At 37.4% G+C, this 22,676-nt stretch overlaps 3 protein-coding genes across 4 annotated transcripts; 1 reads left to right on the top strand and 2 right to left on the bottom strand.

The window, feature by feature from the left end:
- Window positions 1-5,337: 5,337 nt before the first annotated feature.
- On the bottom strand, window positions 5,338-7,692 carry LOC127254862 (40S ribosomal protein S3-3-like). The gene is made up of 6 exons (XM_051280186.1): window positions 7,562-7,692; window positions 7,300-7,447; window positions 6,648-6,819; window positions 6,093-6,147; window positions 5,893-6,024; window positions 5,338-5,742 (listed from the first exon to the last, which is right to left on the bottom strand). Exons 1-6 carry the CDS (start codon window positions 7,589-7,591, stop codon window positions 5,557-5,559), a joined length of 723 nt encoding a protein of 240 aa, XP_051136143.1. The 5' UTR covers window positions 7,592-7,692; the 3' UTR covers window positions 5,338-5,556.
- Window positions 7,693-7,818: 126 nt separating this feature from the next.
- LOC127254623 (uncharacterized) lies at window positions 7,819-18,278 on the top strand. Of its 2 annotated transcripts, XM_051279836.1 has the most exons (17): window positions 7,819-8,294; window positions 8,455-8,851; window positions 8,946-9,017; window positions 9,130-9,192; window positions 9,552-9,764; window positions 10,020-10,631; window positions 10,771-11,523; window positions 12,094-12,375; window positions 12,986-13,141; window positions 13,690-14,096; window positions 14,538-14,961; window positions 15,215-15,493; window positions 15,745-16,552; window positions 16,636-16,694; window positions 16,871-17,338; window positions 17,503-17,541; window positions 17,904-18,278. In XM_051279836.1, exons 1-17 carry the CDS (start codon window positions 7,942-7,944, stop codon window positions 18,084-18,086), a joined length of 5,568 nt encoding a protein of 1,855 aa, XP_051135793.1. In that variant the 5' UTR covers window positions 7,819-7,941; the 3' UTR covers window positions 18,087-18,278. The 2 variants fall into 2 exon arrangements, with proteins under 2 accessions (XP_051135793.1, XP_051135794.1); XM_051279837.1 differs by lacking the exons at window positions 7,819-8,294; window positions 8,455-8,851 and having other exon boundaries at window positions 8,969-9,017; window positions 9,141-9,192.
- Window positions 18,279-19,093: 815 nt separating this feature from the next.
- On the bottom strand, window positions 19,094-22,363 carry LOC127255031 (U2 small nuclear ribonucleoprotein A'). Its single transcript, XM_051280452.1, has 6 exons — window positions 22,184-22,363; window positions 21,687-22,063; window positions 20,774-20,944; window positions 20,617-20,667; window positions 20,297-20,479; window positions 19,094-19,395 (listed from the first exon to the last, which is right to left on the bottom strand). The coding sequence occupies exons 1-6, from the start codon at window positions 22,263-22,265 to the stop codon at window positions 19,390-19,392; spliced, it is 870 nt and encodes a 289-aa protein (XP_051136409.1). The 5' UTR covers window positions 22,266-22,363; the 3' UTR covers window positions 19,094-19,389.
- Window positions 22,364-22,676: the final 313 nt, after the last annotated feature.

Here is a 22,676-nt window from a genome sequence, read left to right as displayed (position 1 = left end):
ATTACATAATTTGGAGGACAAAGAAAATACAATAGTTCTAAATATTATATTCAATATCTAATATTTATTTATGCGGTATTAAATATTTATTTTTTATTTAAGTTTTATTATTATCAAATCAATTTAAAAATTTTAAATACTTTTAAAAGATATGTATTGAAATATTTTAAATATTTAGTTTTAAATTTAATAAATTTATATTTAAATTCGATCTTATCCATATATTAAATTAGTTAGATTAAAGTCTATCAAGACTGTTTTGTATGGCATATATATATATAGGTCCTTTATTTTGATGATCAATAATACAATCTCTTTATTTTTTCCCAAAATATTTAACATGGTATCAGAGATTATTTTTCTCATGCTGTAGATATAGCTTACAAACCTGCGTTTCTCCGGGTACATTTAACCTAAATAGTACCCGGAGGTCTTGTGAATTTGAGATCATGCTATCTATCATCTGTCTGTTGACTGCGTCCAATTTGAAATCTATCTACTATCTGCCATATGTCTGTTGACTGAATCAAATCTGAAATATATCTACTATCTGCCTCTGTCCGCGGTCTATCTGTTGCTTGCGTGCGATCTAAAATTTATATGCTATTTGTCTGTTGTTTGCGTGTGATCTGAAACCTGTCTACGATCTGTTATTTGTCCACTGCTTGTCTGTTGCCTGCGTGCGATTTGAAACCTGTCTGGGATCTGTCATCAGTCCGCTGCTTGTCTATTGTCAGTGTGCAATCTGAAATTTGTCTGCGATCTGCCATATGTCTGCTGTTTGTCTGTTGTTTGTGTGCAATCTGAAATTTGTCTGCGATCTGCCATATGTCTGTTGTGCGCTATACTATTCTTGATTTTCTCGCTTTATAGTATGACTCTTAATATGGATCGTGTAGACGCTTCCGGGATTAATGTTATTCTTTCTGATGATAATTATGATTTGTGGGTTGAATATATGAAAAGTTTCTTGATTGGTAAAAGATTATGGAGCTATGTTACTGGCGATTTTTCTGCACCGGTTGCTCATTTTGTCACTTCTACGGTGCCCATCAACAATAAGGATCTCACGGACTATCGGAATGTCTTGGATGAGTGAGATAGTAAAGACCATATTATTCTTACTTTGATTTGGAATACCTCTTTCAAGTCCATTTATATTCAACTTCGCCGCATGGACACTGCCAAGAAATCTTGGGATTATTTGCATCATCGATATCAAACCACTTGAGGCATGCATTATTATCAGCTTACAGGGTCATTGAATGCACTGATACATGACTCGCGCCAAGATATGAATGAGTTCTTCTCTACTATACAGTCTATGTGGGATCGCATTGATGAGGCAGATATACAGATTGAGCACTTTTGGTTGATTCAGCTCTTGATGAAGCTTGGTCCATATGAGTCTGTGCGTGCTTCCTTGCTTCATCGTCATCCCTTGCTTTCCTTGGAGACAACAATGAAGGAGATTATGTTTGAGAACACCCACCTCAAGATGCTCAAGGCTCCTACTCTTGATTCGGCTTTGGTAGTTCTCTCTTCTACTCCCATCACAGAGATAATCGCAAGGATGCCCGACCACCTCAGTCTGATAAATGTCGATGTTGCCCGAATGTTGATCATCTTTATATCTATTGCCCTAAGGTTGAGTGTCGCTACTGTCATCAGAAATGCCACATCCGTTCGCATTGTCCCAAGAATCCCAAGGCTGGTCAGTCCTCTTACGGCTCTTCCTCTACCATTGTTGTTGCCACTAGCGTATCACAGTCGCCTCAACCGCCTTCTACTTTTGAGGACCTACGTCACATGCTCACTCAGATGTTATCAATTCATCCTTCATTAGCCTCGACATCAGGTAACAACACATGGTATATTGATTCTGCTAGTTGTAACCACATGACACCTGACCCTTGCATTTTACATTCCTCCCAACCCGCCACCTCATCCCCTCTTATACTTACCGTTGACGGTACCTCCATGCGCATTACCCATACTACTCATATATCATCCCCCCACCTCGTTGTTGTTTATGTCATTCCTAAATTAGCCTTAAACCTTGCGTATGTCAGTTAGTTGGTTGAGCAAGATCTTACTATAATTTTTTCTTCTTCTGGTGTGCAGGTTCAGGACACGCGGACGGGTCAGATACTTGAGACATGTCGCAAGACAAGCAGCCTATTTGAGCTTGACCACATTTGCCTTTGCCAGACACCATTTCTTTCCGCTACAGTCTCTCATTCCTCTTTCTATCACTGGCACCTTAGACTTGGTCATGCCTCCCTATTTAAACTAAAGTCTCCTGCAAATACAGTTGTTCTAGGCACAGTTCGTTTTGAGTCTTTTGATTGCTTGCATTATAAACTTGGAAAACAACCAGCTTTACCTTTTTTGAATAACTTGTCTATTATTGATAAACCTTTTTCGTTAGTACATTCTAACATTTAGGGGCCCTCTCATGTTGCTACTTTTACTGGGTTTCGTTACTTTGTATTTTTTATTGATGATTACTCTCGCTTTACTTGGATTTACTTTATGCGTAAACGGTCTGAACTTGTTTCCATTTACTTTGCATTCGCTAAAATGGTGCAAACTCAGGTCTCGTGTCCTATTCAACAATGCCCACGAATATAAATTCTCTCTTTCTTAGTTTTTTGTCCACCCAAGGTACTCTTGTCCAGTGTTCATATCCCTACACATCTTAACAAAATGGTAGGGCAAAGTGCAAGGATCGTCATATTTTAGACACAGTTTGAGCCATGATGTTATCTGCCAGTTGTACAGATCGGTTTTGGGGCGAGGCAGCTTTTACTGCTATTTATAATATTAACAACTTATCCTCATATGTCCTTCAAGATACCACACCTTTTGTGAGACTTTTCCGTCAGGTACCTGATTACTCTCATCTTCATCATTTTGGTTGTGTCAACTTTGTTTATCTTCCTCCTTATGAACGTAACAAATCAAAACCACACACCCGTATGTGTTGTTTTCTTGTGTATGGGATATAACATAAAGGTTATCGATGTTGGGATCCTGTTTCGAATCGTCTACGTATCTCTCGGGATGTTACTTTTCCGGAGCATAAGTTCTTTTCCTCATAGTCTAAATTTTCCATTCTCTTTGAGTCAGAGTCCATGTTCTTTGTTTTGGATTCCTCTCCTCCTCCTGTAGGTCCCGAAACCCCGTCTGTTCATGTTTTGGATTCCTCTCCTCCTTCTGCAGGTCCCGAACCCCCGTCCGTTCCTGCTGGTCTGTTTGATGTTGATCCTCCTCACTAGCTGACCCTCTTGCGCCTCCTGAGCCTATGCCCGATCCTCCGGAAATTTCAGTTCCTACCGCCACTGATCGGCGACCCACCCGTGTAAGTCGTCCTCTCTCTCATCTGCTTGATTATCATTATTTTTTTGCCATTTTATCTCACCATGAACCCATGACCTTTCGTGAGGCGAACTGTGATCCCTTGTGGCGTCACACTATGTCTGAGGAATTGCGGGCTCTTGAAAAGACCGGCACGTGGGATATCGTCGATCTCCCTTATGGCAAGAAACTTATTAGCTGAAAGTGGATGTACAAAATCAAAACTCACTTCGATGGTTCTGTTGAGCGCTACAAGGCTTGCCTTGTAGCCAAGGGTTTTTCACAGGAGTATAGTATTGATTATGATGAGATATTTGCTCCAGTTGCTCGTTTGACATCTGTCCGTTGTCTTCTTGTTGTTGCCACTGTTCAACGTTGACAATTATTACAGTTGGATGTGAAGAATGCGTTATTTTATGGAGATTTGTCTGAGAAAGTCTACATGACCCCTCCACCTAGCTCAGATTTTTCAGAGAAGGTATGTCAGTTGCGCCGTGCCCTTTATGGATTGAAGCAGGCGCCCCGAGCTTGGTTCGCCAAGTTTAGTGTTGCGCTCATTCAGTATGGCTTTTTTGCATCTCCCTATGACTCTGCTCTCTTTATTCGTCGTTCTCCTGCCGGGATCATCATTCTCTTGTTGCATGTAGATGACATGATTATTACCGGCGATGACACTTCTGGTATATCCGATCTACAGACCTACCTTCATCGACACTTTGACATGAAGAGTCTTGGTCAGCTCCGCTATTTTCTCGGACTTAAGATTTCTGACGCTCCAGATGGCATATATCTATCTCAGGCGAAATATGTATTTGATCTCATATCTCGTTCAGGTCTGACTGATAGCCAGATTGCATCCACTTCTCTTGAGGGGAACAACCAACTTGCTTCTTTCGACGGCACTCCACTAGAGGATCCCTCCCGCTATCGGTAGTTAGTGCGATCCCTGATATACTTGACGGTCACTCGCTCTGACATAGCTCATGCGGTTCATGTTGTTGCTCAATTCATGACTAATCCTCGGACAGTTCACTATGTTGTTGTGTTGCGCATTCTTCGTTATGTCAATGGAAAACTCTTACATGGTCTTCATTTTTCTGTCGACTCTCCATTGGTTCTTGCAGGTTTCTCTGATGCTAATTGGGCAGGTGATCCGACTGATCGTCGCTCTATCACATGTTATTGTTTTTTACTTGGGAGTTCCCTTGTTTCTTGGCGCAGCAAGAAACAAACTCTCGTTCTCGCTCTAGTGCAGAGTCTGAGTATCATGCTCTTGCGGATTCGACTTCAAAGCTCATTTGGCTTCATCGGCTTCTTTTTTGTCACGGGGTTCCTCAGCCTTCTTCCATTTACCTCCATTGTGACAGCACGAGCGCAATTCAGATCTCCCGTAATAATGTTTTTCACGACCGCACCAAACATATTGAGATTAATTGTCATTTTGTTCGTCAGCATGTTCATGCAGACACTGTTTATAAAAAAATTAATAGAAACAAGAGAACTCCTAAAAACCAATAACTTGTGATAGAACGACAAAAATTTATGATAAGTATTATAATTAATAAATAATTAAAAATGTATTAATTAAAATAGATTGAGATTAAGATAATTAATTAATTTAAAAATAATTAAATTAGAATTTTTAAAATAGAATTAATGTATGTAATTATTGAACGGACAAAAACGGATGTGGACAATATAAGTGAACCGAGCAAGTATAATTTTAAATTTAGTAAAAGTTCATTACCATACCAATTTGTTGTAATATTTCTTTAGGTATTTAGCAAAAATCCAATACTAAACACGAATTTTCCATACGAATAATTATCGATATCAATTTGCTATAAAAATAAATTTAGACTATTGGGCTTTCAAATTGACATAGTTTTCTTGACTTGAAATGGTTCAATGTTGATAAACGTCAAATACACATTAACAAGATTTATAAAATAAGCAGAAGTATTTTTCTCCCACTACTAAAGAAACTGTTTCCTTTAAATAAATATAATCCACACAATAGTAGTGTACTGTAGGATTGAAATAAGCCACAAACTCAGGAGGTTCCCGATATGATACAACAAAGGAGAATAGGCAAACAAAGCAAGTTACCTGGAATATGACTCAGTATAATAACAAGATTACAGAACCGTCTCGTCTCGGGTATCTACATTCACTATTCGATAGCTGATAAAAATTTTAGGCAACAGCAACCTCTACATCAGTGGGAGCTGGAGCAGCAGCTGCAGCGGCAGCAGTAGCAGCGAAATACTCCTCTTCCTTTGGTGGGTGGATGGTGACAAGATCTGGCAAGGGTGTCACTGGACCCTGCTTCCCCTTCGGGTCCCAGTCGAGCATGATCTTAACCTTGATGCCAAGAACACCCTGCAACAATTTTCATCGGGTAGATGCAAATCACACAAGGTTAAACAGTTGGCACTCCATAATTCGAAGAATAGTTAAGCAAGAGTCTACTTCTACTTGGACATAAGTTAGTAGAATGATGTAAAATGTATGAACAATCATCTAACTTGCCTGCCTAAGGAGAACATGCCTCACAGCAGAGTCGATGTATTCTTTGACAGGCTGACCAGAAGATATCATGTATCCATCCTTGAATTTCATTGATTTGGCACGCTGCGCCCTAAGCTTTCCGCTAACAATCACCTGCATAATGCAAAAGCAGGAGTAGAGAATTATGTCCGACAAACCTTTGGAAGCCTACAAGATATTACCTCACACCCCTTGGCGCCGCTCTCCATGACAAATCGTAAAACACCATAACATGCCCTGCAGAAAATAAAAAAGTATTATAAGATAAGGACAGTAGGACACAGAATTGAAGCTTTTCACTTGCTCATACTCATAGCTTCGTAGAGCAGGTATAGTAATATTTAGCACAAAGATATCGAGCTTAGCACATTCGGACAGAAACCCTGCTGGGGTTAAGCAATGGTATCAGTGCAAGCCATAGTTATGACGCTCAAAAGAAACCATACATTTAATCACATACTAAAAAATAACAAAACAGAGCAATACAACAATTAACGAATGTCGGATTATTTACTGATATTTCAATCAAACCATACCAAGAAACTTGGGCTGCCTGCACAATTGGGAAATTAAATCTCATAGTAATTGCATCTCATACCGATCGATGCACCCTGGGACAGGCCCTTTGTTTCAGTAGTAAGAAAGTGACCAAATTTGAGTGCATAAATTTTAAGATATGCCTAATCAAATATACCTACAATCAAACAGGACAAATTCATCAAAGATACGCAGGATACCTTCGAACAGCAAGTCCTCCAAGAAGCTTATAGCGCAAGGATTCAGCCTGTGCAATTGCACACAAACCCCTGTTGTTAACTCTCTCAGCATAAAGCTCAACAGTATTTTCTTGGAACTTGAAACGCTTTTGAACAACAGATGTCAGTTCTCTGATTCTTCTCCCCTTCTCACCTAGCAACGAAAAACAAAAATAAAAAAACATCAATTGGTCGATCAAATAACCTTATGGCCATTATATTTCCTCCTAACATGCATTTTCTTTGCCCCGTTAAAACCAAAAATTAGGAACAGCTTCACCCAATTCTAAGTAACTACTAATTCAATAGAAAACTACAAGAAGAAAAATTGAAGTATACATATGCACCGATTCATGGATCAGTATTACATAGAAGTAGATCCTATTTCCCATTAACTTGGTAAATAGCAAAACATCATCAATGATATAGATATATCCACAATAGAGACTGTAAGTAGCAAGCTCAATCTAAAGTCACCATGGAATGCAAATAATACAAACGTCTATAGCTACAGATCGGTGAAGTGCGCCAACTAACAGCCAATGAAGAACCACAAAATGAAGAACATGTAGCTGCCCATCCATGTATCACATAATTGATGTAATTAAAACAAAACACATATAAAAAGCTTTACCAAGTACGTTCTGCGTGCGGGTGGCCCTAATAATGATCTCAGTGCGCATGGGAGTGACTCTCACTTCCACCCCGGAGTATCCATCCTCCGCCAGCTCTCTCATCAGCAACTCATTCAGCTCGGCGTAAAACACCCCATCCGCCACAAACTAGCATTCCGCCCGAAGCAAATCGACATAGGCAAAAAAATTAAATCAAATTACGATTCCATATTCACAAAAAGTTGAATCTTGTATGCTCAAAATAAAGACCTGTACACTTACCTTTCGCTTCTTGCTTATTTGCGTGGCCATCTTCTTCACAAACTGTGTTGGTTGTGGAATTCCGTTACTCTGCGGAAAGGGGAATCGTAGCGGCGGCGGCCCAATGTGGTTTTTGAGAATATATAGAGGTCTCTTCGTTAGGGTTCCTGAATGTATATTTAAAAGAAAGTTTGGGGACCAAATTGATATTACTTATAATATTAAGGACTTTCGTGAAATTTCTTCGTTTTGATTGTATGAAGCATAATTCTGCTGGTGTTTCTCCCCAAACCAGATTCGAACCCTAATCCTCCACCACAGGCGTTCTTAAAATCCCAATCCCCGCCAAAATCTAGGAGAACGATAAAGCCGATCAACCGCCACGGCCCACCGGAGCGCCGATGGACGCCGTCGTCCACTCTGCATTTGAAGAAGTATGCTGTGAAGGGGCAAATGGACTCCACCTCCGCAATCTCTGGTCGAAACTCAGTTCGGTACTCGCTTCCAATGGCCTCCCGATGTGCTCCAACGTGAAACGAGCAATATGGGAGAATCTTGTGGAGATTCCTGGGTTAATGTTCGATCCTTGTGACATAGCCAACTCTACAGTAGAAGAGTGCGAAAAGTTAAATGTCAAAATCGTAGCTTCCGAAGCAATGAGGAAGATCTTTCTAGGGATATACGAGACGGAGGCGTCGGAATCTAGTTTGTCTGCTACTCAACGTGTTATCCTTGAACGCCTGGCTGTTGCCAGGTGCGCTTCAATTCATTGCCTTTCTGATAGCACTCGCGATTTTGCAGTATTATTTGGATACAGTTTTATTTAGCATGGTTGGTTAATAAACTAATTTGTTGCAAGCATTCGTGTTGGATTCATTCACCACTTTCTATGGTCTTTGAATTTCAATGTCCAGAACAAATGGAATTGCGCAGAGTGAGCTTTCAAAGGAATTACGCATTCCGGCAAACAATATATTCTATCAACTAAAGAAACTTGAAACCCAAGGATTGATAGTGAGGCAACCAACTGTAATTAGGAAGAAACAGGCATCCAGCAGTAGCGAGCAGAATAACAACTCCATTGTGTCCACAAATATGCTCTACTTATATCGTTATGGGAGGCATTTGGGGTGCCAACAGAGGCTTGAAATTATCAAGGCAGACAATCTTTCAACAGATAGGGATGTTGCAGAGGATCATCTTGAGAGCAATGATGATTTCAAAGAACAAGGAAAAGAGGATATTCATGTTAAGGACTTTTTACCTGCATTGAAAGCCATATGTGACAAACTTGAAAAAGCTCAGGGCAAGGTCAGCTGTACATATGACTTGCACTGCAATTACTCACACTTTTTGCTATATGAGCTAATTTTGATTTAATTTTATATTATATTTTCCTGCCTAGGTTTTGGTTGTTTCTGACCTAAAGAGAGATCTAGGTTATTGTGGTGCTTCTGGCCACAGATCTTGGAGAAATGTAATTCCTTTTCCTTTCCTCTCAATGGACTTCCGTATTATCAAATGGGAAAATTTTATCCTCTTATAGATTCCAATATTTAAATAATCAGATGATTGTGGAATCTGCTTAGATATGTCACAGGTTGAAAGATGCAAGAGTTGTAGAAGAGTGTTGCACAATAATCAATAAGAAGGTACATGTCCTGAAGCTCAGATCACTTTTCAAAATTCATAGTGGTGGGAGTCTTCTGCAATCCTATTGTCCCTCTTTGGAAGGCCTGTAATCTGTTATTACTAGTTGTTGAAAAAGTCCTTTATATATAATATTCCTGTTGGTCGGGGCAAGACCAACATGATCATGGAATTAGTTCATTATTACAACCCTTGAATCAGTTTTCGGGCTGGAGAGTTGGACTCTACAATAGTTTCATTTATAACAAATTACTGAACCAATAAGTATTATAGAAGAATGTGTACTCTTATTGAATGTTTCATGTAATATGAAAGATATTAACATTCGCTTTGTTTCTTACGTTTTTTTTGTCATCTTTAGGAGGTCAATTGTTTGCGTCTGCTTAAAAGTTTTTCTCCATCAATTTTTGAGCCAAAGCGTCGTGGACTTGGGCATGATGATATGGACATGGATCAGTCAATGAATTTGTTACAGAGGGGACAGACTACTGAACAAGTCGTAGAGCTTCCCATTTTACGTCAGATATATGACATGATTGATGCTGCAGGATCAAAAGGGCTGACTAATTTAGAAGTAAGTACACATGTGGGAAATGAGAATGCAGTTAAATTGGGCTTGATGTATTTATGCCTTCTATTTTCTTCAACCTTATCAATGATTGCTTTTTATGTGTTTTATGCCGATGTCTTGATTTAGGAGCTTTTGTTCTATTTTCTATCTTACATTTTAGTTATGTCCGTTACATTGACCATTTCACTAGGGTCGTTTTGTGAGTCCTACTCAGCGTAAACACTAATTCATGGACAAAACTTTATGTTACATGTGCAGGTGTGCAAAAGACTTGGGCTATGCAGCAAGGAGTACCACAAGCGATACTTTAAACAGATGATCTTTAGGTTTGGATTACATTTGCAGTTGGAAAGCCACAAAAAAGGTGAGGTCTACCGAGTTTGGACAGCTAATAACTTTAACAATAAGTCATCCAGTAAGGGCTCCCTTGAAAAAGAAAAAGTGTTACCGGAAGTCCATCCACCTACTTCACGTAATCTGGATATGGACTGCTGTGAGAACTTGTCTCAATCTCTCCAGGTGCTAGATAACTCTACTTCAATGGGTAGTGTTAAAGCTATAAATAGAAGTGAAATTGATGCAGTAGGCACAACTGAGGCTACTAACGGCACCACTGTTGAAGAGGATGCTTCTACTTGTCTGCTTTTGGAATGCAATCCACATAATTCTGATGAGGAGCTACGGAATGGAAGGTGTGATAAGGATCTACTCAAGGACAATAAATTGGTGGTAGCTGACAGCGGCATAGTAAAAATATGCTCTCCTGCTATTACAAGACCTTCCAGGCGCCGCCCATATCCAATGTACCCTCATCTCACTATAAGTGCAACCAGCTCACTGAGGGAGCAACGCATATTGAAAATGCTGCAGGTCTGTCTAGGTTTCTAATTTCCTTTTAATCTTAGCTAGTTGGCCCATCTATCTATCTATATATATATATATATATCTTTTCATCCTCTACTTAACCTTTTTTTTTTCTTTTTTTTTTTTTATTTTTTGGTTTGAGAAGGAGGAAAAAATCCTCATTAAACCTGAGCTCCACAGACATCTTGAGAGCCTTGAGGAAGAGAAAAACACAATGATGGACAAGAAAACCTTAGAACGTATTCTGAACAAACTTCAGCAAGAAGGGCACTGTAAATGCATTAATGTGAGTGTCCCAGTTTTGACTAATTGTGGCAACAGCAGGACAACAGATGTGATCCTTCACCCATCAGTATATAATGTGTCACCTGAATTATTGACTCAAATCCATGACAAGATGAGGTCTTTTGAAATTCGAGTTCGTAAGCAATCATATGCGAAGCAGAAGAAAGGCCAATCTGTTCCTATATTAGACCGGGTGCAGAGGATTCCAAATAATGTAAAGCTAGATGTCCAATCAGAGCGTGCTGAACTGATGCGTGCTAATGGGTTTGTCTTGGCAAAAATGGTTCGGGTGAAGCTTCTTCACAACTTCCTTTGGGGTTGGATCTACAGTTACTCTGGTTGGGATGATACTTTATTGTCCTGTAATACTTATAATTCAAAGAATTCGCACAGCAGTTGTAAGTTGTTCAAGTTAGACATGGCCATCAGGTCCATGCCACTTGAGTTGTTTTTACAAGTAGTAGGCTCTGTTAAAAAATTTGAGGATATGGTTGAGAAATGTAGAAGAGGCGTTCTCCTTTCTGATCTTCCCATGGAAGAATACAAGGGTCTGATGGATACCCGAGCAACTGGACGACTATCTTGGCTCATTGACATATTACGGCGGTTGAAGGTATAAATGCTCAAAATTTCTGTTAGATATTGCTTGATATCTCTACTAATATATAGTTGTGCAGATGCGGCTGCTCTAATAAATTCTTAACTGGTTATTGAGTTTGTTAGATTGTGCTAGTGATGAAGGTACTAAAAAGTAACATTTGGATGTGTTTGAATTTACCTGAATTAAGTTTTTCCTTTTTAGTCCGATCCATTGGGTTATTTTTAGCAAGTGCCTTGGCAAATATAATTTTGAATTTAATGGTCCTTACTGGGAAGAATGTTTTGCTTCTTTTGCATAAATAACTTTTCAGTGGTTGCATTTACCTAGGTTAATAATATCCTGGTCAGAACTTGCTTAATATTCTAGTAAAGTATTGCAGAAGTACCACTGCTGGCTCTAATAGTTTTATTTCAAGTTACCTTGTTTTATTTCTTAATAGTATTGCATAAATTCAAGTTACCTTGTTTTATTTCTTAATAGTTTTGCTGCTTATTGGAAACGGTAATTTTCAGTTAGCTTCTAGTTTCATATTTGATTTTTTAAGTTCAATTTGGCGATGGTGTAACTCTGGCATTTGGGCAGTTGATTCGTCTGGTAAGCAAGGACCATGCAGATGATGAAGGTAGCAGCCAGTGCACAACTCTTACACATGCGTTAGAGCTTAAACCTTATATTGAGGAACCGGTCTCAATTGTCACAGCCTCTGGTTTCATTTTCCCTGATTTGCGTCCTCAAGTCAGACATGATTTTATTTTTTCAAGCAGCAAAGCTGTTGCTGAATACTGGAATACACTGGAATATTGTTATGCTACAGCTAAATCTACAGCTGCATTGCTTGCATTTCCCGGATCTGCAGTTCAAGAGGTAATTCGAACTAGCCTTATTTCTTCTTAGTTAATAGTCAGAATTTCATATTTTCAATTTGGCATCCAAGGCAGTTGTTATTATGCTGAGTAAATTAAAAAAATGGCATATTGGCATCCACATGTATTTACCCTATTATTGTTGTGTCCCATATTGGAAAAGTGATAGGAGCTCCCTAGGTGAAGGACAACTCTTCTAATAACCACTTGGTTTTGAGATAGAATCCTGGATTCCTTCTTAACATGGTATCAAAGGCATGGTATTCGTATTGAATATTGATCTTGATTGGGATTTGGTTTCGAAATTAATATCATCTCGAGGCGGGAATGGTAAGTGTTGTGTCCATAGTGGAAAAATAGTAGGAGCTCCCAGGGGGAAGGGGAACTCCTCTTGTCACCAATTGGTTTTGAGATGAGCCCCGGATCCCTTTATTAACATATCCACATAATTTTGCTTTCAATTTTGTTTTGCGGAAAGATGTATCCTGTGTTTGCAATTCAACCGTGCATTATTTTGGACCTATTTATGTCATATGAACATGACTTGTGATGGCATTTACCTATCTGCATTTTAATTTGCTCATTATGGATTGGTATTGAGCTTTGTTCAGGTGTTTCATTCCCGAGCTTGGGCATCTGTCCGAGTAATGACAGCTGAACAACGTGTGAAACTGCTGGAGCGTGTAGCAAATGATGACTTAAACGGAAAACTTTCTTTCCGTCACTGCAAGGAAATTGCTAAAGATCTCAATTTGACCCTGGAGCAGGTTAGATAACTTGGAAAACATTCTTAGGGTGTGTTTGTTTGGGGGATTGGATTTTAATCCCACTATTCATCCCATTTTTTTTCCCCCAAAAATATCAAATCAAATACCTATTTTTCATTTTTTATATTATACTAAAAATCAATTTTATATTCAAAACATCACATTAACACCTATTTATATAACATCATACAACTATTCAAATTTAAAATTTTTACTATTCAAATACCAACTCAAAATCCAAAACCCCCAAACAAACACACCCTTAGTATTTTTATAATCTTTTAAGCATTCTTCTGTTCATAGGACATGGAAGATTAGTTTGTGATACTATGGTTTTATATTAGGAATTGACAACTTAAATCATGTTTTTATGTTAAGGTAAGCTAAAACCTTGAAAGTCGGTGCTAAGAAGCTTATACTTGATTTAGATTACTTCAAGGAATAATGAGATTATTTGAATTTAAAAGTAACATCTAAGTCAACTATATCGATGCTTATAATCTTTTTTCCATTAGTACATGAGTCATTCTGTGCTTATGATATTGCAGGTGCTTCGTGTGTATTATGACAAGAGGCAGCAGCGGCTAACTAGGCATCAGAGAGATTTGGATGGCCATGAACAGGATCTTCATACACGCAAAAGAAAACGACGTCCAGATAAAATTTCCTCAAAGCTGATAACTTCTAATGTTGTAGATGGACAATCAAGTGTGTCAGATGTGGACCCTGTTGCCTCTTTAGATGACGACCAATTTACTGAGGAACAATGCTCTTTGTTATCAGTTACTGAAGATTATGATTTTCAGCTGCATAAATATTATGCAGGTGATCCCACGGAAGAACCAGATGAGCTAAATTTAAATGAAGAAAATGAAGTCTCTACCTTCATTCACAATCGGGCATTTTCTACTTCAACACGCCAGAAACGGTTTTTGTGGGCTGATGAGTCTGATAGGTAATGCTAAGTAACTCAAGGTGTTGTCACTTTTTTGTTTTTTTTTTTTTCAAACTTTAATATTCAATCTCGCAATTTTCTTCTAAAAGCATCAAATTGAATACCTGTTTTCGATACAAAATATTACATCAGCAACTCTTCCACCTCAAGATCATCAAATTAAAAACATAGATAAATAAATACACCTTCAAACTCTTGCCTGTTAAGAATAATTATGTAGCAGAAGAAGCATTTTCCTGTCTTTTTTTCATGAAATCTGTATTGGTATAATTAGATTTGAATAACAAGTAAAATTGTGAATTGCAAGTAAAAATACATTCACTCCTCTATTATCTTGGCATAAAGACAGCTGTCTAATAATTATTGGCAGTTGCTTCTGATTGTTGTCTTATTATTTGAAGTCTCTGATCAATTGTTCTCACATGGATCAACTGTTCACAGGCAATTGGTGATGGAATATGCACGATACCGAGCAGCTTTAGGGGCAAAATTTCATCGTGTGGATTGGACCTCAATTTTAAATCTTCCTTCTTCTCCTGATGCCTGCAAAAGAAGAATGGCAAATTTGAAGAGTTATCCCCTCGTTAGAAAAGCTTTAATGAAACTATGTAATATCCTTGCAGATCGTTATGCCAAATACCTTGAAACATGCCAGGACAAGATGCTGAATCATGAAGAATCAGGAGAAATGCTTTCCGATCCTTCACATAAAAAAGACAGTCTCTGTTCATCGGAGTACATGTATGAGCAGTGGGCTGATTTTGATGAGAATACTATCAAGATAGCACTAGATGATGTTTTGAGGAATTATAAAATGGCTAAGTTGGAGGGCAGGCAAGATACTTCATCACACCATAGAAACAATGTGAGTGATGTAGTTGCTTGTTGATATACTTTATTATATTATTCTTCCTTTGGTGTAATACAATGAATGGATGGGAAGTTTAATTTTTTGTGGATGTGATTCTGCATAAGATGCCATTTTGAGGGATTTTTTGTGTCACTAAACATGCATAGGGTTGTGGAAATCATTTTTTTTTTTTTGTATTTTTTCTTGCAATATTAGATGCAGCTTTATGACAATGCTTGTTCACTTTAAATAGCCTTCTCATGTTCAGGACTTGGATGATTGTGGTGAGACTAAAACATCTCGCAGTAGATCCAGATCCCAGCAGCTATCCAGAAAGTATATGAAGCTGTTAAAAGGCAGTAGAAGCATCAGCAGACAGATGCACGAATCGGTTGCAATTGCAAATGCTGCAGAACTATTTAAACTCATCTTTCTTAGTAACTCAAAAGCTCCGGAAGGCTCAACCTTACTGGCTGAAACACTGCGTCGATATTCTGAACATGATCTTTTTGCTGCTTTCAGCTACCTAAGGGAGAAGAAAATTATGGTAAGTTAAATTCATGCACTAATTTCAATGCTTAGCTCCATATGGCTGAACATTGTTGGGGTAAAAGCTTCAAATTTATTTTAGAATTTCCTTTTAATAAATACATAATAAGTTCTTGCATACATCACTTCATTTATGGCAATTTTCTCCCTGGTTGTAGTCTTTTCCTCCTCTAGCCAACAGAAATACATTTCAATCCTGCTGGTTTTGGTTTTGCTATTGTCTGATGACATATATATATTTTTTCGCAGATTGGTGGAAGCTGTAATAGTCCCTTTGTACTATCCCAGCTTTTCTTGCAGAGTATTTCATCATCTCCATTTCCCTCAGATACTGGAAAAAGAGCTGATAAGTTTGCTAATTGGCTTGATGAAAAAGCAAAGGATTTGATGGAAGAGGGTGTTGATGCTCCATCAGATATGCAATGTGGTGAAATTTTGACTTTGTGTGCTCTGGTTTCTTCTGGTGAGATGTCAATTACCCCATGCTTACCAAATGAAGGTGTTGGTGAGGCAGAAGAGACCAGAGCTTCCAAACGTAAACATGATAACAGTGAGCTTGATAGTGGAGAAGTATTTAAGAAAGCAAAAGCTTCATTTGCTGGTGAGGGTGAGATAACCTCTCGACGAGAAAAAGGTTTTCCTGGTATAAAGGTATTATTGCATCGTGAAGCGATTTCAAGAACACTTGCTATTGAATCATTTAAAGATGGGCCTCTCTCTGCCACCCCCTTGTTCTGTAACTTCGGTGGAAAAGATTCAAGCAATATCTTGTTAGGTTTAGATTGTAACAGTGGTTCTTCAGATTTGGGTTTAGCTGATTATGAGAAAGAACTCTTCGATTCTGGGGGAGTTGCCCATCCTGCAGCCAATGCGAGTGAATCATCACCTTGGGAGGCTATGACCGACTACTCCAAATATCTGATGTCTCCAAGTTCTCATGAAGTGAATAATTCATATCTCCAGCCCCAATTATTAAAAACTCTTTATTCAGCCATTCAGAAGTCTGGTGATAACGGCTTGAGCATGAAAGAAATTGATGATGTTCTGCAAGTTAAAGGTATGCAACTATCAACAGTTAAGAACATTGCATGTATTATATGTTAATTTCATTTATATATGAAAGCGTCAACTTTTGTTCAGATGATAAGATTTTGGAAGTCATGATTGAGGTGCTTGAAGCATTTGGAAGAGTTCTCAAGGTTTGCCCTTTTGAAATTGAAATATATTATCCTTTAATACGACCATTTTCTGCATTTTGAGTTTTCTATCATATTCACAGTATAACTTGGTCTAATTTTACATTTAGCATCAATGAAATGCCATTGGTGTAAATTATTTAGAACTAATCAATGCTTCTCTTACTGGTGAAATATAGGTCAATGCTTATGATTCTGTTCATGTGGTTGATTCTCTATATCGATCCAAATATTTCTTGACGTCCATTTCCAATCACACTGAAACTCATCTACGAAATCAAGAAAAGAAAGTTGGGGATGGCAGCATGCCTCTAGATGTTGATAATCATGGACAAAAAGTTGTTGAGATGGGGAATGAGAGTGATAAGAATTCTGAAGAAGAACACAGAGTCACAATTTTAAATCGTCCTGAAGATGTAGCCGATGCTCCTGAATCATTACCCAAAGATACAGATCCAGCAGGATGCCAGCATGATGGAGTTGCCATTCCCAAAACGGGAACCTTGAATCTCCATGCTGCGGGTGCTAGGATATGCAGCCCCCTCTTGCCGTGGATGAATGGAGACGGTACAGTCAACGAAGCTGTGTACAAAGGGCTGGTACGACGTGTTCTTGGTATTGTAATGCAAAATCCAGGGATATTAGAGGTAATGGTATCTTCCCTTCTCTTCTGGTTTTTATACTTTTTGTGAATAGTTAGTTTGATTACTTTCTCTGTGGCATTTTATGATCTTCAATTCATTCCTGGCTTGTACGATTCAACATATTTATTTATTTCTCTCTTTTTCATGGTTTTGTTTTTAACTTACAGGATGAAATCATAAACCAAATGGACAGTCTAAACCCTCAGGTATGCATCTGATCTAAATTAGTTTTAAATGATTTGTACATCATTATAAATATGTATGTATTCCTATGATTGATCCAGATATTTTTTTCACAGTACCTCTCCAGAATGTACATATGCATCTGTTTCAATCATAAGAATACGTACATAGTTATAGTGATATACAAATTGTCTAAATAAGGCAAGAATCCTACTATTCTCTTAAATAAGACAACTACCGTGAATATAATATATTCTTCTAAATATATTTTAACAATTAGTATTAAGTATTAGATTCCAATTGATTATGTGAGTTGAATGTAAGCTGTCGATCTGATTCCCATTCCTTATTATGTATTTGTTGATTGGATTGAATTGAATTGCAGAGCTGCAGGCAACTGTTAGAGATGCTGGTTCTGGATAACCACATTGTTGGTCGGAAGAAGCAACAGATGAGTAGTGAGCCTCCATCCATCCTCGCCAAGCTTCTTGGAAACAAGTTGAGAAAATCGGAGCTCATATGCCGACTTCATTACTTTGCTAATCCCATGAGCTCAAACTTGTTGTGAAGAAGAAACCGAAAACGGCAGAAATGTGTACGTGTATATATTAGTACTCTATGGAACACAAAATCAAAACTCTGTTCTAAGGTGCCCCTTAGGGATGGTCCGTGATGTATGGTGCACTCGTGACCGTAGATTATGGGTTCAAATGCCACGTGGAGCAAAGTTGAATATATATATCCGATGTTTTTATCTTTATTCTTTTTAACATCCCTATTCATCATCTCTTCTTTCATTATTTTTTTTTTGGATGGATACTTAAATTTCCTTAAATTCACAAGTTCATCCCCAAATTATTCTACCTTATTTTATTACAGACAAGCACTAAATATTAGGAAAAAATAAATGTAAATATCAAGGTTTTACTGAAGAAATAGATGAGGAACAAACCCAGGCAAAAGATGTTAAACTAAGCAAAATATTTGAACATTTGAACAATTTTACTATGAAAATTTGATATTCTTAAAGATTGTCCAGACACCGAGATGAAATATGCAGCTAAATGTTGGTGGAGATTGTAATGTGATTTAACTTATTTTTTTGGTGGTTGAATACTGTCTGGACAATTTGAAATTGATGGGCCGATTATTGTTAGGAACTATTTTGAGTTGTTTGAATATTTTTATTTTAGGCTTTAGGATTTTTGGTTGCTTGGCAAGGGTTTTAGCCATTTTCTTACTTTTTTTTTCACATTTTGTCTTCATCAATGTGAAGGGACCGCTAATTTCTTTGTGGATCAGTCAGAATTAGGCCAAAGAATCTGCTGTCCATTGTAATTCATTCACAAGTTTTGGTAAGAATTTGCAGAAGAAAAAGGACAAGTACCCAAAAAGAAAGAGACAATTTGAAAAGATATTTAAGAAAAAAATAAATAAAATATCTATATTCTTATTGTTCGTTATAATTTTAAAAAGATTTCCTATTAGACGAGTCACATTCGAACAGATTGAATGTGTTGAGTCTTCTTACCCTTTTAATAAACAAATCACTTTTGGGTTAGTTGGATTTGAGCAGATCAAATTCTCGATACGAAATACAAGTAATCAATCAAAGACAAGGTAAGTGAAATACACTGGAGAGAGAGAGACCTAATATGAAACTTTGGTGGGTGGGTGGGTGTTTATCAACTATGTCAGATATTGCCAAATCTCATTTGTAAATCTACAACCATTACAAACATCACTGCCCCAAAATCTTTGCATTTAGAACAAGCACAGCACAGCACAATCCAATCCAGTTTCGAAAGCACATTTCAGGAAGAAGCATAACATCCATCAGGTTTCGCGTATCTGCTCGGCAATCGATCAGCCTAATCCTGGAACAACAAAGACACCATTAGATTTCATTGAATGAGAAGAACACCGATATTATAGCAGCATCGGATGATTAAAGATAACAGCTTTGCAGGATTAAGTAGCTCTTGCTTAAGATCGAGTATTCAAACGACTTTGTTTCCCCAACAGCTTCGTTAAAGAATAATGGCTCTAAAACTGCTTCAGCAAGTTACGCCATAGAACGACAAGCTGACTACTTTTTCCTATGTAGTAAAAGAAAGGAAAACCTCATAACTGAATAGACTACCTAGCAGTTGTAGAGGTAAGAAGAATTTACACAAACGGTTGGCAACTTGTAGACTGTAGTAGTATACAACTATTTCCTTTCATTATGGTAATGGTGTCTTCAATGAATTGACAAGACATGTATCACTTATTAATCGTAAGTGCATCCAATTCCACGTGCTCAGTTCCCTCTATTTCTATTGATCATTCCTATCGATGGATGCATTTGACACATGAAGTTTTCTGATGAGCTGATAACTAATCATACATGTGTACACCAGGCAAGGACAGAAGATGCATGCTTCAAGCACCACAAAAAGACTTAATCAAGACAAAGCCTTGGATTGGCAATTAGAAAAAATAGAGAAGTTAACGTCGATTATTCCCAATTAGTGCACTATTTTAGCTTCCAACACTTCTCAATGCATCTCGTGATGAATGGGGATCATGGTGAGCCAACTACAGCCATTTACGAAAAGAACCAGAATCTAGTTTTATGTCTTAGTAAGCATATGTCATTTTCTCAACTATAGCAAAAACACATGACATGTGTAGTGTTTCTGATTGCGCCTTGAAGGAGCAAATTTGGAGAGACAACAGCCAAGGTGCATCATGAGGTCAAATCACAAGAATATTGTATGAAAGCAATAAAAATACCTCTTCCATTTTTGTTGATACAACTGGACTCTGTTCAGATTCCCCGTCTTTTTTGGGTTCAGGTTCTTCATTCTCTTCTATTTTGTCAGTAACCATATTATCCTTCTCAGCAACTTCACGTTTTGGGACAATTTCATTATTACTGATATTGAAATCGGATGGAAGCTGGCCTGATTTGAGTGCCTGCATTCAAATAGAAAACAAAATAACATAAAAAGCAATGTTTCGTGATAAAGTCAATATGAATTATATGATATTTAGTGTTTTTTTTTTTTCTACCTTCTCTCTTTAGTATATAGCCAAATGGGATACAAAATTACCTGCTCAAGCCTTGCCACTTCCTCAAGAGTTTGCGAATTCACAATGGCAGCCTGCATCAGACAGTAAAACAATTTGTGAACATTGAATCATTTCAAGAGAAATTGGTAGAAAAGAAAAGTTGATACTATCTATAGCATGAAACTAGAAGAAAAATACCTTAATAGCCAAGATTTGCTCAGGTGTTGGAGCAGCTGGTTTAGGTGGTTCTTCCCTGGCAACGTCTTGGATAGAAAGAACTTCACCTGGTACAAAAGTCTTAGCAGATTCCCTTTTGGCCTCTTCTTCAGCTTCTTCGGAAGCAAACAGAGCATTGGCTTCGGCACGCTCCTATTGTCAAGCAAAACATCATTTAGATGAAACAATCATGAACATCAATCATATCACAGTAAACACGGATGTTTAACTCTATAGACATAAAGACTTACCAGGCAAAGTAACATGTGTGTTAGTAATAAGCAAAAATCTGAGAAATTTGCCGATACAATGGAATGTTTATGCATTTTCCCAAATAATAAACAAATTCAAATCACATAATCCACCATACATAATTTTCCAAAAAACAATTAAAATCCAAAAAAAAAAAAAACTAACATTTTCACTCTTGCATAATTAAAAAGAAAAAATCAACAATTCAATAACTATTTAGTTATGAAATTGCATTCAAATTAAATTCTACTTTACTAATGCTTACAAAACCCTATGCCACGCACCTTCAACTAATCATCAATCTTACCTCGAATCATTTCCATAATACTATATATCCCATCGAATATATATTTTCAAAACATAACTTTATTAAGCATTAGTACTATTCTAATCAACAAAAAAACACTACTCTCATACTCAAAGAACACTAAAGAAATACATCCAAACATAGTAATGCTTATGAATTTATGTTGTTCAGTTTGAACTATAGTAAGGATAGGCATGAGTCTGGTCCAAATCCTCACAAGACTAGAGCAGATCCTTGTCCATTAGCAAATATTATGCTAACCAAAAAGGTTTATGCAGTTTGCAGAGTTTAGAGTAAAACAGAAGAATTGAATGAACCAGAAAAATGAACACTAACCTTATTTTTTACTTTCCTGAAATCCAGCACGCGTAGAAACTTCAACTTGTGGATGACATACAAGCGATAATTAGGTTTCTTAGTAATGTTGTTATCAAGCAGACTAAGGAATTGCAGCTTCGGGAGCGATGCCAGAGGATCAATCTCAACTAGGTTCGTCAACCTGTTGTTAGTCAGCACCAAAGAATGCAATTTGGGCAAAAATTCTCCTAGGTTGGGATTGATTCTGGTAATTCTATTATTGTTCAAAAACAAGGTCCCGAGGCGATTTAAAAGGGGAAAATTTTCAAGCTTCACAATCTCATTGTCAGATAAATCAATAGTGTCGAATTGATCCTCAGTAGCTCCTACGTTCTCTATCACAGCAATCTTGTTCCCTGCAAGAGATTCGTTTCATAGATTACCAAATTACTGAAACGTTCCAGGCGCATTAGGGTTTTACATAAATTTGAAAAAATTACATACAAAAATAGGTGTAGGGATTTTCAGCACTTTACCTCGGAGATCCAATTCTCGTTCGCGAATGGCGTTGAAAAAGTGAGGGCTTTTCCAAATCAAATCGGCTGTTAGTCTCACCATATCTCGCCCCTTGCCTTCTTTCTTTTGTGCTTTGGCAACTGAAGGAGCAGCTGCGGCAAAACCTGAAAGCGGGAGGAGGGTTTACAGTGATACGTATACGGTATACACACTCACACTCAGAATTAATTGAAAATCCACCTCGCACATTTAATAAAATTTCATAATGCCCCCAACCTTTTTTGTAGCAAACGCAAAGAGGGAGAACAAATGAACGGTGGTTAAAAAAATATACGACTACTTTATTTTTCACTATATTATTTAAAATAAAATTTAAATTTTCATTTTAATTTCAAATTAAAATTAAACAAATTTTAATTAACTTATTTATCTTATTTTTTTATTATAAAAATATTGAAGAACATTAATATTTTAATGTATATATATCACAAAATATTTCACATCAGTATTTTT

This window comes from Andrographis paniculata, unplaced genomic scaffold (genome assembly GCF_009805555.1).
Source record: "Andrographis paniculata isolate CXL003 unplaced genomic scaffold, ASM980555v1 Contig52END, whole genome shotgun sequence".
Lineage (NCBI taxonomy): Eukaryota > Viridiplantae > Streptophyta > Magnoliopsida > Lamiales > Acanthaceae > Andrographis > Andrographis paniculata.
Note: the sequence above shows the minus strand (reverse complement) of the source record. Positions and strands in the feature narration are given on the sequence as shown.

Excerpts from the sequence above, each read along its gene's own strand:
- LOC127254862 (XM_051280186.1), bottom strand. The coding sequence starts at position 7,591 with ATGGCCACGCAAATAAGCAAGAAGCGAAAG. Across the intron at positions 6,820-7,299 it reads CCGCACGCAGAACGTACTTG|GTGAGAAGGGGAGAAGAATC; the intron begins GTAAAGCTTTTT and ends TTTCGTTGCTAG. Across the intron at positions 6,025-6,092 it reads GCGGCGCCAAGGGGTGTGAG|GTGATTGTTAGCGGAAAGCT; the intron begins GTAATATCTTGT and ends TGCATTATGCAG.
- LOC127255031 (XM_051280452.1), bottom strand. The coding sequence starts at position 22,265 with ATGGTGAGACTAACAGCCGATTTGATTTGGAAAAGCCCTCACTTTTTC. Across the intron at positions 20,945-21,686 it reads TCAGGAAAGTAAAAAATAAG|GAGCGTGCCGAAGCCAATGC; the intron begins GTTAGTGTTCAT and ends GCTTGACAATAG. Across the intron at positions 20,668-20,773 it reads AGCAAATCTTGGCTATTAAG|GCTGCCATTGTGAATTCGCA; the intron begins GTATTTTTCTTC and ends TGTCTGATGCAG.
- LOC127254623 (XM_051279836.1), top strand. The coding sequence starts at position 7,942 with ATGGACGCCGTCGTCCACTCTGCATTTGAAGAAGTATGCTGTGAAGGG. Across the intron at positions 11,524-12,093 it reads ACATATTACGGCGGTTGAAG|TTGATTCGTCTGGTAAGCAA; the intron begins GTATAAATGCTC and ends GCATTTGGGCAG. Across the intron at positions 13,142-13,689 it reads TCAATTTGACCCTGGAGCAG|GTGCTTCGTGTGTATTATGA; the intron begins GTTAGATAACTT and ends ATGATATTGCAG.